A 12,975-nucleotide genomic window follows, 5' to 3' on the forward strand; every position below is an offset into this window, starting at 1 on the left:
GATGGTCTTGGCAAGAGGCGTGGAGTTAAAAGATAAAGAATCACACACAAAGTGGGAGTTGTCACAGCTGCTCTTTGCTGATGACACTGTGCTCTTGGGAGATTCTGAAGAGAAGTTGCAGAGATTGGTGGATGAATTTGGTAGGGTGTGCAAAAGAAGAAAATTAAAGGTGAATACAGGAAAGAGTAAGGTTATGAGGATAACAAAAAGATTAGGTGATGAAAGATTGAATATCAGATTGGAGGGAGAGAGTATGGAGGAGGTGAACGTATTCAGATATTTGGGAGTGGACGTGTCAGCGGATGGGTCTATGAAAGATGAGGTGAATCATAGAATTGATGAGGGAAAAAGAGTGAGTGGTGCACTTAGGAGTCTGTGGAGACAAAGAACTTTGTCCTTGGAGGCAAAGAGGGGAATGTATGAGAGTATAGTTTTTACCAACGCTCTTATATGGGTGTGAAGCGTGGGTGATGAATGTTGCAGCGAGGAGAAGGCTGGAGGCAGTGGAGATGTCATGTCTGAGGGCAATGTGTGGTGTGAATATAATGCAGAGAATTCGTAGTTTGGAAGTTAGGAGGAGGTGCGGGATTACCAAAACTGTTGTCCAGAGGGCTGAGGAAGGGTTGTTGAGGTGGTTCGGACATGTAGAGAGAATGGAGCGAAACAGAATGACTTCAAGAGTGTATCAGTCTGTAGTGGAAGGAAGGCGGGGTAGGGGTCGGCCTAGGAAGGGTTGGAGGGAGGGGGTAAAGGAGGTTTTGTGTGCGAGGGGCTTGGACTTCCAGCAGGCATGCGTGAGCGTGTTTGATAGGAGTGAATGGAGACAAATGGTTTTTAATACTTGACGTGCTGTTGGAGTGTGAGCAAAGTAACATTTATGAAGGGATTCAGGGAAACCGGCAGGCCGGACTTGAGTCCTGGAGATGGGAAGTACAGTGCCTGCACTCTGAAGGAGGGGTGTTAATGTTGCAGTTTAAAAACTGTAGTGTAAAGCACCCTTCTGGCAAGACAGTGATGGAGTGAATGATGGTGAAAGTTTTTCTTTTTCGGGCCACCCTGCCTTGGTGGGAATCGGCCGGTGTGATAATAAAAAAAAAAAATAATATTGGGGCAAGAAACATCCGTGATTTTTCAACATTCACGAGGTTCTTGATTCCCTAACCCTCCCAAATGTTGAGGGAGACCTGTACAATATAAAATGGAGAGATAGTAATTATGATATAAAATAAATTTTAAAGTAAGATTTGACTTATAGAACAAAATTTAATTAAGTAATAGCACTGACAGCAAGATTAATGTTTTCTCTAGTCTAACATCAGAGAAAATGTGTACACTATAATATTGGGGTAACTGTAGAAAATTATTCCTTTCGTATGTCTTCACTTAGAGCGTCATTTCTTCTAAAAATAGTGTTACGTGAGAATGGGAGTGTTGTTCATCATTTATTCTATTGTATCAACGTGGAGACAACTTGTACACAATATAACCTGTACAGAAACCAGATGCGTTCTCCTGGTTTGTTTACAAAACTCACATCTGCCTGGTATGTTTACATAACTCCCCCCCTTTCTCTCTGTCTCTCTCTCTCTGTCTCTCTCTCTGTCTCTCTCTCTCTGTCTCTCTCTCCCTCTCTCTCTCTCTGTCTCTCTCTCTCTCTCTCTCTCTCTCTGTCTCTCTGTCTCTCTCTCTCTCTCTCTCTCTCTCTCTGTCTCTCTCTCTCTGTCTCTCTCTCTCTCTGTCTCTCTCTTTGTCTCTCTCTCTCTGTCTCTCTCTGTCTCTCTCTGTCTCTCTCTCTCTCTCTCTGTCTCTCTGTCTCTCTCTCTGTCTCTCTCTGTCTCTCTCTCTCTGTCTCTCTGTCTCTGTCTCTCTGTCTGTCTCTCTGTCTCTGTCTCTCTCTCTCTCTCTCTGTCTCTGTCTCTGTCTCTCTCTGTCTCTGTCTCTCTCTCTCTGTCTCTCTCTCTCTGTGTCTGTCTGTCTGTGTGTCTGTCTGTGTCTGTGTCTGTCTGTGTCTGTCTGTCTGTGTCTGTCTGTCTGTGTCTGTCTGTCTCTCTCTGTCTCTGTCTCTCTCTGTCTCTCTGTCTCTGTCTCTGTCTCTGTCTCTCTCTGTCTCTGTCTCTGTCTCTGTCTCTCTCTCTGTCTCTCTGTCTCTCTCTCTGTCTCTCTCTGTCTCTGTCTCTCTCTGTCTCTGTCTCTGTCTCTCTCTCTCTCTCTCTCTCTCTCTCTCTCTCTCTCTCTCTCTCTCTCTCTCTCTCTCTCTCTCTCTCTCTCTCTCTCTCTCTCTAACATCACACTTACCTTCATTGACTTACCTTTACTGACTCAACTTGTTGGTGTATGACAGACACGTAGGAGGCAAGAGGAAGACAAGTTAATTATGCTTCATTTTGACGCTAATATCATCTCTACGGCTTATTTATCTATCACAATTCATCTAATATGACATTTTAAACAATATTAATAACATAGAAACATGATATATACTCTAGAATGAATAAAATTTGCCATAATATATGAGAGGAGTAAATGGTGTGTTATTGTTGGGTTTAAAGGCTGCCACTGAGAGAAGCCATGTTGGTGGCAGTGGAGGATTTTGCCAGCACCACCATCACACTTAATGTATGTAATTTATAAATAAGAAATATTTACATTTTAACGCTTTGACTGTCGCGGCCGTATATATACATCTTAAGAGGTACCGTGTTTGACGTATGTATACTCATAAATTCTAGCGGCTTCAAATCAAGCAGGAGAAAACTGGTAGGCCCACATGTGAGAGAATGGGTCTGTGTGGTCAGTGTGCACCATATAAAAAAAATCCTGGAGCACGCAGTGCATAATGAGAAAATAAAAACTGACAGCTTTTTTTTTTTAATTAAAATGCCGACTTTGTGGTCTATTTTCGTATAGTATTTATGGTTGTATTCTCGTTTTCTTGGTCTCATTTGATTGAATGGAAAACATCTTATAGAAATAGAGGTGATTTTGATTGATTTTACTATAAAAAGAACCTAGAAATGGAGCTCAAAGTAGGGGAAATGTTTGATTTTTGCCAATGTTCAAAAGTAAACAAATGATCCCATTGTCCAATAAATGTCCAACTAGCCATTCTAATATGCAGTCATGAATGGGTTGATGTTATTTATACAATTATTACAGTATTGCAGTAGTCTGCATAATAGTAAGTCTTCTATTTTTTGTTTGAATAAAAATTCAAAATAGAAAGCAAGAGTAATATCAGAGGGGCCTGGAGACATGACTGATGAGCAAAGAAAATGTTATTTTAGAGCCAGGAATGTCTGCATTGTTCATTCTGGACCTTATTTTGAAATTGTCACATGTTTTAGTTTTTGTGAAATTGACCAAATTGCAAATTTCTGACCACATTATTAGGTAGTTGAAATCGGTAAATGGGCAGTTTCTTGTACTCAATCGATAGAAAAAATGGAGTTCTAAAGAAATAGCTATGAGTTTGGGCGACTGGAACAATGGAATTAGCGGAAAATAGGACTCAAAGTGGGCGAAATCGCCGATTTGTAAACAGCGCCGAGGTCGCTAACTTCGCGAGAGCATAATTCCGTCAGTTTTCCATCAAATTTCGTTTTTTTTGGTGTCAGTGCAACCGGGAAAAGATTCTCTATCATTTCATAAGAAAAAATAATTTTTTTTTTTTAAATTTTGTGACACCAGGAGACACCTCAGGATTGGGGGTTGCGACAGTCAAAAGGTTAATTTATAAATAAGTTTATTCAGGTATACACAAATAAAGTTACATAGATTATCATATACATAGCAGCATGTGTAAACTACCTAGGATAATCCAAAAAAGTCAGTGACTTGCATATTTCCATTGGGGTCCTTTTATATTTACACTTTATTTACTTTTAGATTTACACTTACCTTGGAGATGTTAGTTTAATTAGTTAGTTTGATGGAGGAGATGCTGGCAGAGGTTTAGGGTAGTGGAAGACAGCAGGCCAGCGGATGGTCAGCGGATGTACACACATCCAACAACATTGGAGAGTTACTTTCGTGTCTTTTTCTATCACTTACTCATTTAGCTTACTTGCTACACTTTTAATTGTACACTTTATCGCTTGCTGGCACTAAAGCCTTTATCGATACCTGCTGCTTTAGTATCGTACATATTGTAGAATCGCTGAATCACTGCAGAAGGCACTTTCTCCCCTCTTTCTTCCTCCTCCACTTTGGTACTTTGTTATAAGTTTTTTCTGGAATTTTATTGTGTTTCTTTCCTTCTTTATCACAGGGCTGGCACTAGCTTATTTAGCAGTTACAAGCACTAAAGACACTGGAATAATACAAAAGATACAGGTACACTTGGAATCGACCAAAACGGCTTGTAAACACTGGCACACTGGCTGTACATGGAGTCTTGGAGTGGCTGGGCCCGCTCAGGCAGCGCTCCAGCCCCATGGATAGGTTCGGGATGAACATCGTTAGACGAGTTTTTCGCTGTTGGTAGAGCCATTTTTTTATGCCAAAGAGCGCTGTTAGACGAATTTGCCATTACTTGTCGCCGCCGTTAGTTGAGGGTCCACTGTACAGTGGACCCTCAACATTCAATATTAATCCGTTCCTGAGAGCTCATCGAATGTCGAAAATATCGAAAGTCGAATTAATTTTCCCCATAAGAAATAATGGAAATCAAATTAATCCGTGCAAGACACCCAAAAGTATGAAAAAAAAAATTTACCACATGAAATATTAAGTTTAATGCAATAGAATAATTACAATAACAACAATAACAATAGATTAATAACAATAGAATAATTGACACTTACCTTTAATGAAGATCTGGTGATGATTGATGGGATGGGAGGAGGGGAGAGTGTGGATGGTGTTAGTGTTTAGAAGGGGAATCCCCTTCCATTAGGACTTGAGGTATCAAGTCTTTTTCTGGGGTTACTTCCCTTCTTCTTTTAATGCCACTAGGACCAGCTTGAGAGTCACTGGACTTCTGTCGCACATTATATCTGTCCATAGAGGCCTGTACCTCTCGTTCCTTTATGACTTTCCTAAAGTGGTTCACAACATTGTCAGTGTAATAGTCACCAGCATGGCTTGCAGTAGCTGTGTCAGTGCAGTAGCTAGTTGCAGGCAATTTATTTACCAAATCATCATGCAACTGCCTAGCCTTTACACAAATGATCGCTGGAGAGATGCTATCTCCTGCTATCTGTTTTTCATTTATCCACACCATTAACAGTCTCTCAGCATCTTCTAACACTAGCGATCTCTGTTTCGAAAAAGTTGCATGTTTTGCAACAACAGCTTCCTTGATTGCCGTTTTCCTGCTCACTATAGTAGAGATGGTTGGTTGGGGTTTACTACACAACCTGGCCAGCTCCGACACACGCACTCCACTTTCGTACTTTGCAATTATCTCTTTCTTCATTTCAATAGTCATTAGCACCTTTTTTCTCGAAGGGTTGGCACTAGAAGCTTTCTTGGGGCCCATGGTTACTTATTTTGCAGAAACAAGCACCAAAAACAGTGATAATATGGAATGTACTGAATGTATCCTTAGATGCGCTCACACTGGCTAGCTTTTAAACACTGGCACACACGGGGCAGTTCAGGCCACACGTGGACACGTCTCGTACGAATCATATTGAATGTCGGGTTTTCCATCGAATGTCGAGGCAAAATTTTTGCGTTAAGATGCATCGAATGTCAATGCCATCGAATGTCGGGGGTCGACTGTATACGTATTATTATTATACGTATTATTATTATTATTATTATTGTATTATATTATTATACTATTATTATTATACATATTATTATTATTATTATTATTATTATTATTACAGTATAAATAATTTGTAATTTTAATCACACAAAATATAAGATTTGCTGTTATGCCTTATTGCAATAATTGTATAAATAATGTCAAACAATTCATGACTGCATATTGGAATAGACAGTGACGTCATTTATTTACTCTTGAACAGTCAAGCAAACGAGCATTTCTCCCTCGTTGAGCTCAATTTCTAGGTACTTTTTGCCGTGAAAGCAATCAAAATCATATCTACTTTTTTAAAATATCTGTGGGTTTTATGTTGCTGTTTTTATTCTACTTTTGCAGCTTTTATTCTGCATCTGCTGCTGCTTTAGTTCTGCTACTGCTGTTGCTTTTATTCTTCTGCTTCTGCTTTTATTCTGCTATTGCTTTTATTCTTTCACAGCTTTTATTCTGCTGCTGTGGCTCTTATTCTGCTGCTGCGGCTTTTGTTCTGCTGCTGCGACTTTTGTTCTGCTGCTGCGGCTTTTGTTCTGCTGCTGCGGCTTTTGTTCTGCTGCTGCAGCTTTTGTTCTGCTACTGCAGCTTTTGTTCTGCTGCTGCAGCTTTTGTTCTGCTGCTGCAGCTTTTGTTCTGCTGCTGCAGCTTTTGTTCTGCTGCTGCAGGTTTTATTCTGCTGCTGCAGCTTTTATTCTCCTGTTGTGGCTTTTATTCTGCTGCTGTTGCTGTTATACTACTTTTGCAGCTTTTTTTCTGCTGCTGTGACTTTTTTCTGCTGCAGCAGCTTATTTTCTCCTGTTGCTGCTCTTATTCTGCTCTTGCTGCTTTTATTCTGCTGTTGCTTTTATTCAGCTTTTGCAGCTTTTCTTCTGGACTTGCTTTAATTCTGCTGCTGTTGCTTTTGTTCTGCTGCTGCACCTTTTATTCTGCTTTTGTTTTTATTTTGCTGTTGCTTTTCTTCTGTTGCTTTTATTTTACTGCTGTTGCTTTTATTTTGCTGCTGTTCCTTTTGTGCTGCTGCAATTGCTTTTATTCTGTAGATGAATGGTTCAAAGAACCAACACATTGATAAATTAGACACATGTGCAACTCTAGGTATCTTTATTGAGGAAACGTTTCGCCACACAGTGGCTTCATCAGTCCATACAAAGGAGAATCGTGAAGAACAGGAGGAGAATGAGGTAATCAGTCCCTCAACCTTGGTTGATGTGGTCAGTCCATCAATCTTGAATAGAATACAGCATATGTGCGGAGAAGTAGCTTATATACCGTAGGCAGGAGAACTGCAGCAGTCGTAGGTGGTGTCACATTTGTTCAATGTGGAAGTAGGTCGTGCCCAAGGGTTAGGCAAGCGAAGAATTCCCAAGTATTAAGATCCCAAGAAGTTGCAGTGTCTGACAGGATTGTAGATGAATGGTTCAGAAAACCGACAGGTTGATAAATTAGACACATGTGCAACTCTTGGGTATCTTTATTGAGGAAACGTTTCATTCTCCTCCTGTTCTTCACGATTCTCCTTTGTATGGACTGAGGAAGCCACTGTGTGGTGAAACGTTTCCTCAATAAAGATACCTAGAGTTGCACATATGTCTATATCAATGCTTTTATTCTACTGGTATTGCTTATTTTGCTGCTTTTGTTCTACTGGTATTGCTTATATTCCTGCTTTTATTCTTCTGTTGTGGCTTTTATTCTGCTGCTTTTCTTTTTATTCTGCTGTTGCTGCTTTTATTCCACTGTTGCTGCTTTTATTTTGCTGTTGTGGCTTTAACCTTTTCAGGGTCGACAGGTCCTCTCCCAGACTTGTTCTCAGGGTCGAAAATTTTTCAAAAAAAAAAAAAAAAAAAAAAAAAATATCATCAAGGTTTGTTTTTTTTTTTTTTTTTTTTTTTTTTTTTTTTTTTTTTTTCACCCTTTGAGGGGTCTGTCCCGTAGATCTATGGCTTTATGTTCAGGGTCCAAACCGTAGATCTACGGCTTTATGTTCAGGGTCCAAACCGTAGATCTACGTCATGAGCTCAGCTCACTCTGATAAACTGTGAGTGGTACATTTGGGCCTAGATATGAGAGAATACATCTATGTGGTATGTGTGCACCACATAAAACAGATCCTGCAGCATGCTGTGTATGATGAGAGAAAAAAACTGAAATCATGATTTTTCGATTAAAACAGCGACTTTGCAGTGTTTTTCCATATGTTTTTTATAGTTCTATTTGCGATTTCTTGGTCTCATTTGATAGAATGGAAGACATATTACAGAAATAGAGACGATTTTGATTGGTTTTAGCACTGGGAATGGCTTGAAACTGAGCTCAAAGTAGCAGAAATGTTAAATTTTTTGCCGATATTCAAGAGTAAACAAACGACCTCACACGTCTAATACACGCCAGCTGGTGGGTCTAATATGCATTCACAAATATGGTGATGATATTTATACAATTATTACAGTATTGCATAACAGTAAATCTTCTATTTTTTGGTGTGAATAAAAATTCATTATGTGAATAAAAAATCAAAATGGAATTTATTTGTAAAGCCTCAAAACGTAACTAATGAACAGAGGAAATGTTAGTTTAGTTCCAGGAATACCTACATTGTTTATTCTGGACCCTATTTTGAAATTTGAATATTTTGAACTTTGTGTTAAATTGGCCAAATTAACAATTTCTGATCACCTTAATTTGTAGTTGAAACAGTTGACGTGGCGATTTCTTGTGCTCAATCGATAGAATAGAAGTAATACTAGTGAAATAGCTAAGAATTTGGTTGACTGGAATAATGTAATTGGCCTAAAATGGGAATCAAAGTCGGCAAAATCGCCAATTCATAAATATCACTGACACATCAAAATTCGCGAGAGCATAATTTCGTCAATTTTCCATCAAATTTCATACTTTTTGTTTTATTACCTTCACAAAAAGATTCTCTACCATTTCATAAGAAAAAATTTTTTTTTTTTTGAAAATTCTTGGACTCTGGGGCACCACTTCAGAATTGGGCCTTGAACCCTGAAGGGGTTAAATCTTGTAAGCTAAACAAAAAATTTTGACCATCAGTACTTACCGAGATAAGGAGGCGCGAAGTTGACAGAAAATAACCAGCATATAGTAACATCGCTGACTGCCGGTCACCTGGTTTTAGCTATAGTTTTTTTTTTGGTATTCTAATTTTTTTTTTTTTTTTTTTTTTTTTTTTTGCAAGTAACTTTTATGGCCTGTGAGAACAATATGAGCACTATTTTGTTTGTTTTTTCTCTTTATTTACTACACAATAGCTGCACAAACACTTGTCACTATATTGTTTATAAAAGTTGTTTACACAAACAAACAATATAAAATGTTGTTTATTACTATTTTTCTATATTTTATATCCCCTCAAGGAAGGCTCCTTGACGCTGGTGAGGGGCTCTTGATCTAGGGAATTGGATCTGTGCTCCAGTTCCCTGAATTAAGCCTGAATGCCTTCTATCCCCCCATAGGCGCTGTATAATCCTACGGGTTTAGTGCTTCCCCCTTGATTATAATAATAATAATAATATATTTTATATACACATATACAGTCACAGGGAATGTTTCTAGAAGTTCAGCAACCTGTGGAAGTCTTTGAAACATGGTGTCATGCACAGTGGTGTTTTACACTCCTCACACATAAAACAAGTGTGTCTTGTTTTTTTTTTTATGTGCACAGACGTAACACCTCTTCTGAGCCTTTTTCTCGAAAGCAGTAGCAGGCAGTTATATTAGGAAGTGATCACCATGCTTCAGACAAGAAGGTAGTTGTTGATAATTTAGTGAGCAGTTTTCTGTTGCAGGTGTTGCTCCTTGGTACTTGAATATTATTTGTCTGATGACAGACAAACAGAATTTGCCGTATTGTGGTTTGTTTCTGGTCCTTATCTTATACATATTATAAGCATTGAGCATGGAAATGTCCAGAAGATGGAAAAAGGGTTTTATATACCACTTATAACTCTTGCGAACACAATCAGCAAACCCAATCTGCATGTTACATTTGTCCACTGAGTGCATATTGAGGGTGTAATCAATCACAGCTGCAGGCTTTAGAATGGGTTCATTGCTGTCTTTATGCTGCCTGCCAGTGTTTGTCATTTCGTTAGGGTGAACTGATGACAGTGTGACATCTCGTTTGTCATGCCACCGAAATGCCATGAAGTCATTGGCACCAAATGCCTGCACCTCACCTCTACAAGTGCCAGCATCAAACCTGAGCATATGTTTATGATTTGCACGCACTGTGCCACACACATCTGTCATGTTCACTCGCAAAAAATCACTGAGTGAGGGGCTTGTGTACCAGTTATCAATATATAATATATGCCCCTTACCAAGGTATGGTTCTATCATTGTTCTAACCACATCACCAGAGATACCCAATAACTTCCTGGTATTTTGCAATGTATAACTTCCAGTGTACACAATAATATCCAATACAAGACCACTGTAACAAACACAAAGCACAAACAACTTTATGCCAAAGCGTTTCCTCTTGCTTGGTATGTACTGCTTGAAAGAGTCTTCCTTTGAACAGAATCAAAGACTCTTCAATAACAAGCTTCCTGAAGGGATAAAAATACATATTGAATTAATGTTTCAGATAAACACATTCCTAATCTTATATAACCTGTGAATTCTATCAGGCCTGGTTTTGTCTGAGAAGTGAAGCATACGTAATAGTAGCACAAATCGATTCACTCGCATTATATCACTGAAACCTGGGGTTGCAATCAGGCGGTCTGTTGACCAGTATGATTTCACAGTGTGCTTATACACATGTGGCATAAGCATTATTGTGGCAAACAAAAGATACATCACAGCCACAGTTGTCTCCTTCCACTGGTGTAGACATGATTTTGGTGAAAGTATTGTGTTTGCCATGGTGTAATCAAAGTATCTGTTGCTTTCCCTGACAATTTCCATCAGGGGTTCGTCAAAGAATAACTTGAAACATTCCAGTTCACTGGCATTGTTCCCCAGTGTACAAGATGGCTGTATTCCACTTCGTCTTTCATCTAACTGGTGGGGATTTGGAGCAAAATTGGCAGCTTCCTGCCAATCCCAGGTGCAGTCTGCTGGTGGGTGCTGGACATTGACAGGTGGTTGTGGTTGTGGAGTTTGTGGTTGTGGAGGCTGGTGTGGTGGGTGGGTGGGGGATGGTGGCCTTTGTTGTAGATCAGCTGAGGCAGCGGCGTGGGTGGCAGCATTGCCCACTGCTGGTGCCTCACGGCCAGCACCACCACTACCACCACCATGCACATTTTCCATCCCAATTGCAACACTATCATCTTCATTTTCATTATCTGTTCCTGTTGTACAGCCACGGGATGTACTGCGAGATGTACTCCTTCCCCTTGGAATAGCATATGGCACACTATCAGAGCGCATATATCGTCGTATATACTGACGCTTCACTGCAGAATATTCCACTTCACTATCGCTACTGGAAGTGTTTTCAAGAGCTTGTAGTTCATATTCACTATCACTATCATCACCAATGCTCACATCTGAGTCCGAGATATGGGAAAATAGGAGTTTCCTCTTTGGTTCTGGTACAACTGAACATGAACAAGACGGCCCAGCAGCAGAGGCGGAAGGCTGAGGGTCGTCTGGGTTTTCCTCACTATTACTGGTATTATGGTCATTAGTTTAGGTCACAACTTCATCAGAACCTTGAAACTCATCTTCACTGGCACTTCCATCTGTATTAGAACTGTCACTGGGGAACAAAAGTGTCCCAATTCGCCGAGGAGTGAGGAGTTTCTTACCGCGAGGCATGATGAACAAGGTCTACTAAAATGGCGTTCCCACAGTGTGCCACTGGGTCCCAGATTTTCTTTCTACCGCGCACACCGACCACACACACCCATTCTGTCATCTAGGCCTACCAGCCTTTTCCCATGATATTTGAAGGCTCTAGAATTTATGCGTACTAGTACGTCAGTAACCCTGGCGCATAAGCCGTACTAGTACTTCGGAAACCCTGAAAGGGTTAATTATATTACTGCTTTTATTCTGTTGCTGTGGCTTTTATTCTGCTGCTTTTGTTTTTACTCTGCTGTTTTTGCCTTTATTCTGCTGTTGCTGCTTTTATTCTGCTGTTGTGGGTTTTATTCTGCTGTTGTGGGCTTTATTCAACTGTTGTGGCTTTTATTCTGCTGTTGGGGCTTTAATTATATTGCTCCTTTTATTCTGCTGTTGCTGCTGTCACTGATGCTGCTTTTATTCACTGCTTTTTATTCTGTTGTTGCAGGTTTTATTCTGCTGTTGCTGCTTCTGATTCTGTTCATGTTTTTGACTGCTGCTGCTTTTATTTTGCCTTTTTTTTTTTCATTCTTCTCATTTTAGTTTGCTTTTATTCATGTTTGTGAGCTTCATGGTACATTCTTTCATTCAGATTTTCTTCATAGTGTGATACCTTTTAGATGTAGCTGGAGTACTTAGAAAAGTTTTGCATGTCCTTATGATCTACAGGAGACAAGTGATCAGATATATACACATGAAATATTAACACACACTCGTAAACATACCCATGGCATCTCTTCTTTTCAAGGATTGTGTTTAGAGCTTGTATTATTTGTATAATGAATATTCTTATTCAGTGCACTGATCAGATATAAATTATTTGGTTAACTAATTTTTTTTTCTAGATGGTGGCCTGCAAGTCCCTTTGTTGTCTATGGGTGGTAATTCACATCGCAGCTCTCCTGTCAACCTAGCCCAGTTCTTTGGCAGAGATATTATGTCACAGGTGAGAAATATATTGTGGTAATTTGGGTTTAAAGTCTCGAGAACCATGTAGCTATTCTCAATTAGGCTATATATTATGGTATATATTAGTCGACAGATTCATGAAGGTCACCTGGCTGTAAATATTATATTTCTGCAAAGTATAAACTGTGTTTTGTGTTTTGTTTATTGTTCTTTTGTCTTCAGTTTTCACATAGTACTAAAACTTTTGTTGCAATGTGTTATATTTTTTTTCCCAGAAATTATGGGATACATTATAGTAAATTCCCTCAAGTTGTCTTCTAAATTGGTTTTTCCCAGTTTATAGATTGTATCTCTTGACGTGCTTGTGTATTATGACTTTGTAACATGGGATACTGGTTTTTCAGTTTTCTTTCTCTTCTCTCCTCTCTTCACTCCCTCCTCTCCCTCTCCTCTCTTTCATACATAGGTGCAATATCTGCAGT

At 39.4% G+C, this 12,975-nt stretch overlaps 1 protein-coding gene across 7 annotated transcripts in view; it reads left to right on the forward strand.

Moving 5' to 3' along the window:
• The window catches only part of LOC128689190 (eukaryotic translation initiation factor 4E transporter-like), a 317,681-nt gene that overhangs the window by 303,940 nt on the left and 766 nt on the right, over nt 1-12,975 (forward strand). For all 7 annotated transcript variants that reach the window (XM_070087137.1, XM_070087142.1, XM_070087138.1 and 4 more), the window contains one exon: nt 12,430-12,530. In XM_070087137.1, coding sequence (XP_069943238.1) covers nt 12,430-12,530 — 101 coding nt within the window. The remainder of the gene's footprint in view (nt 1-12,429; nt 12,531-12,975) is intronic.

This window comes from Cherax quadricarinatus, chromosome 21 (genome assembly GCF_038502225.1).
Source record: "Cherax quadricarinatus isolate ZL_2023a chromosome 21, ASM3850222v1, whole genome shotgun sequence".
In the NCBI taxonomy this organism is placed as follows: Eukaryota; Metazoa; Arthropoda; class Malacostraca; order Decapoda; family Parastacidae; genus Cherax; species Cherax quadricarinatus.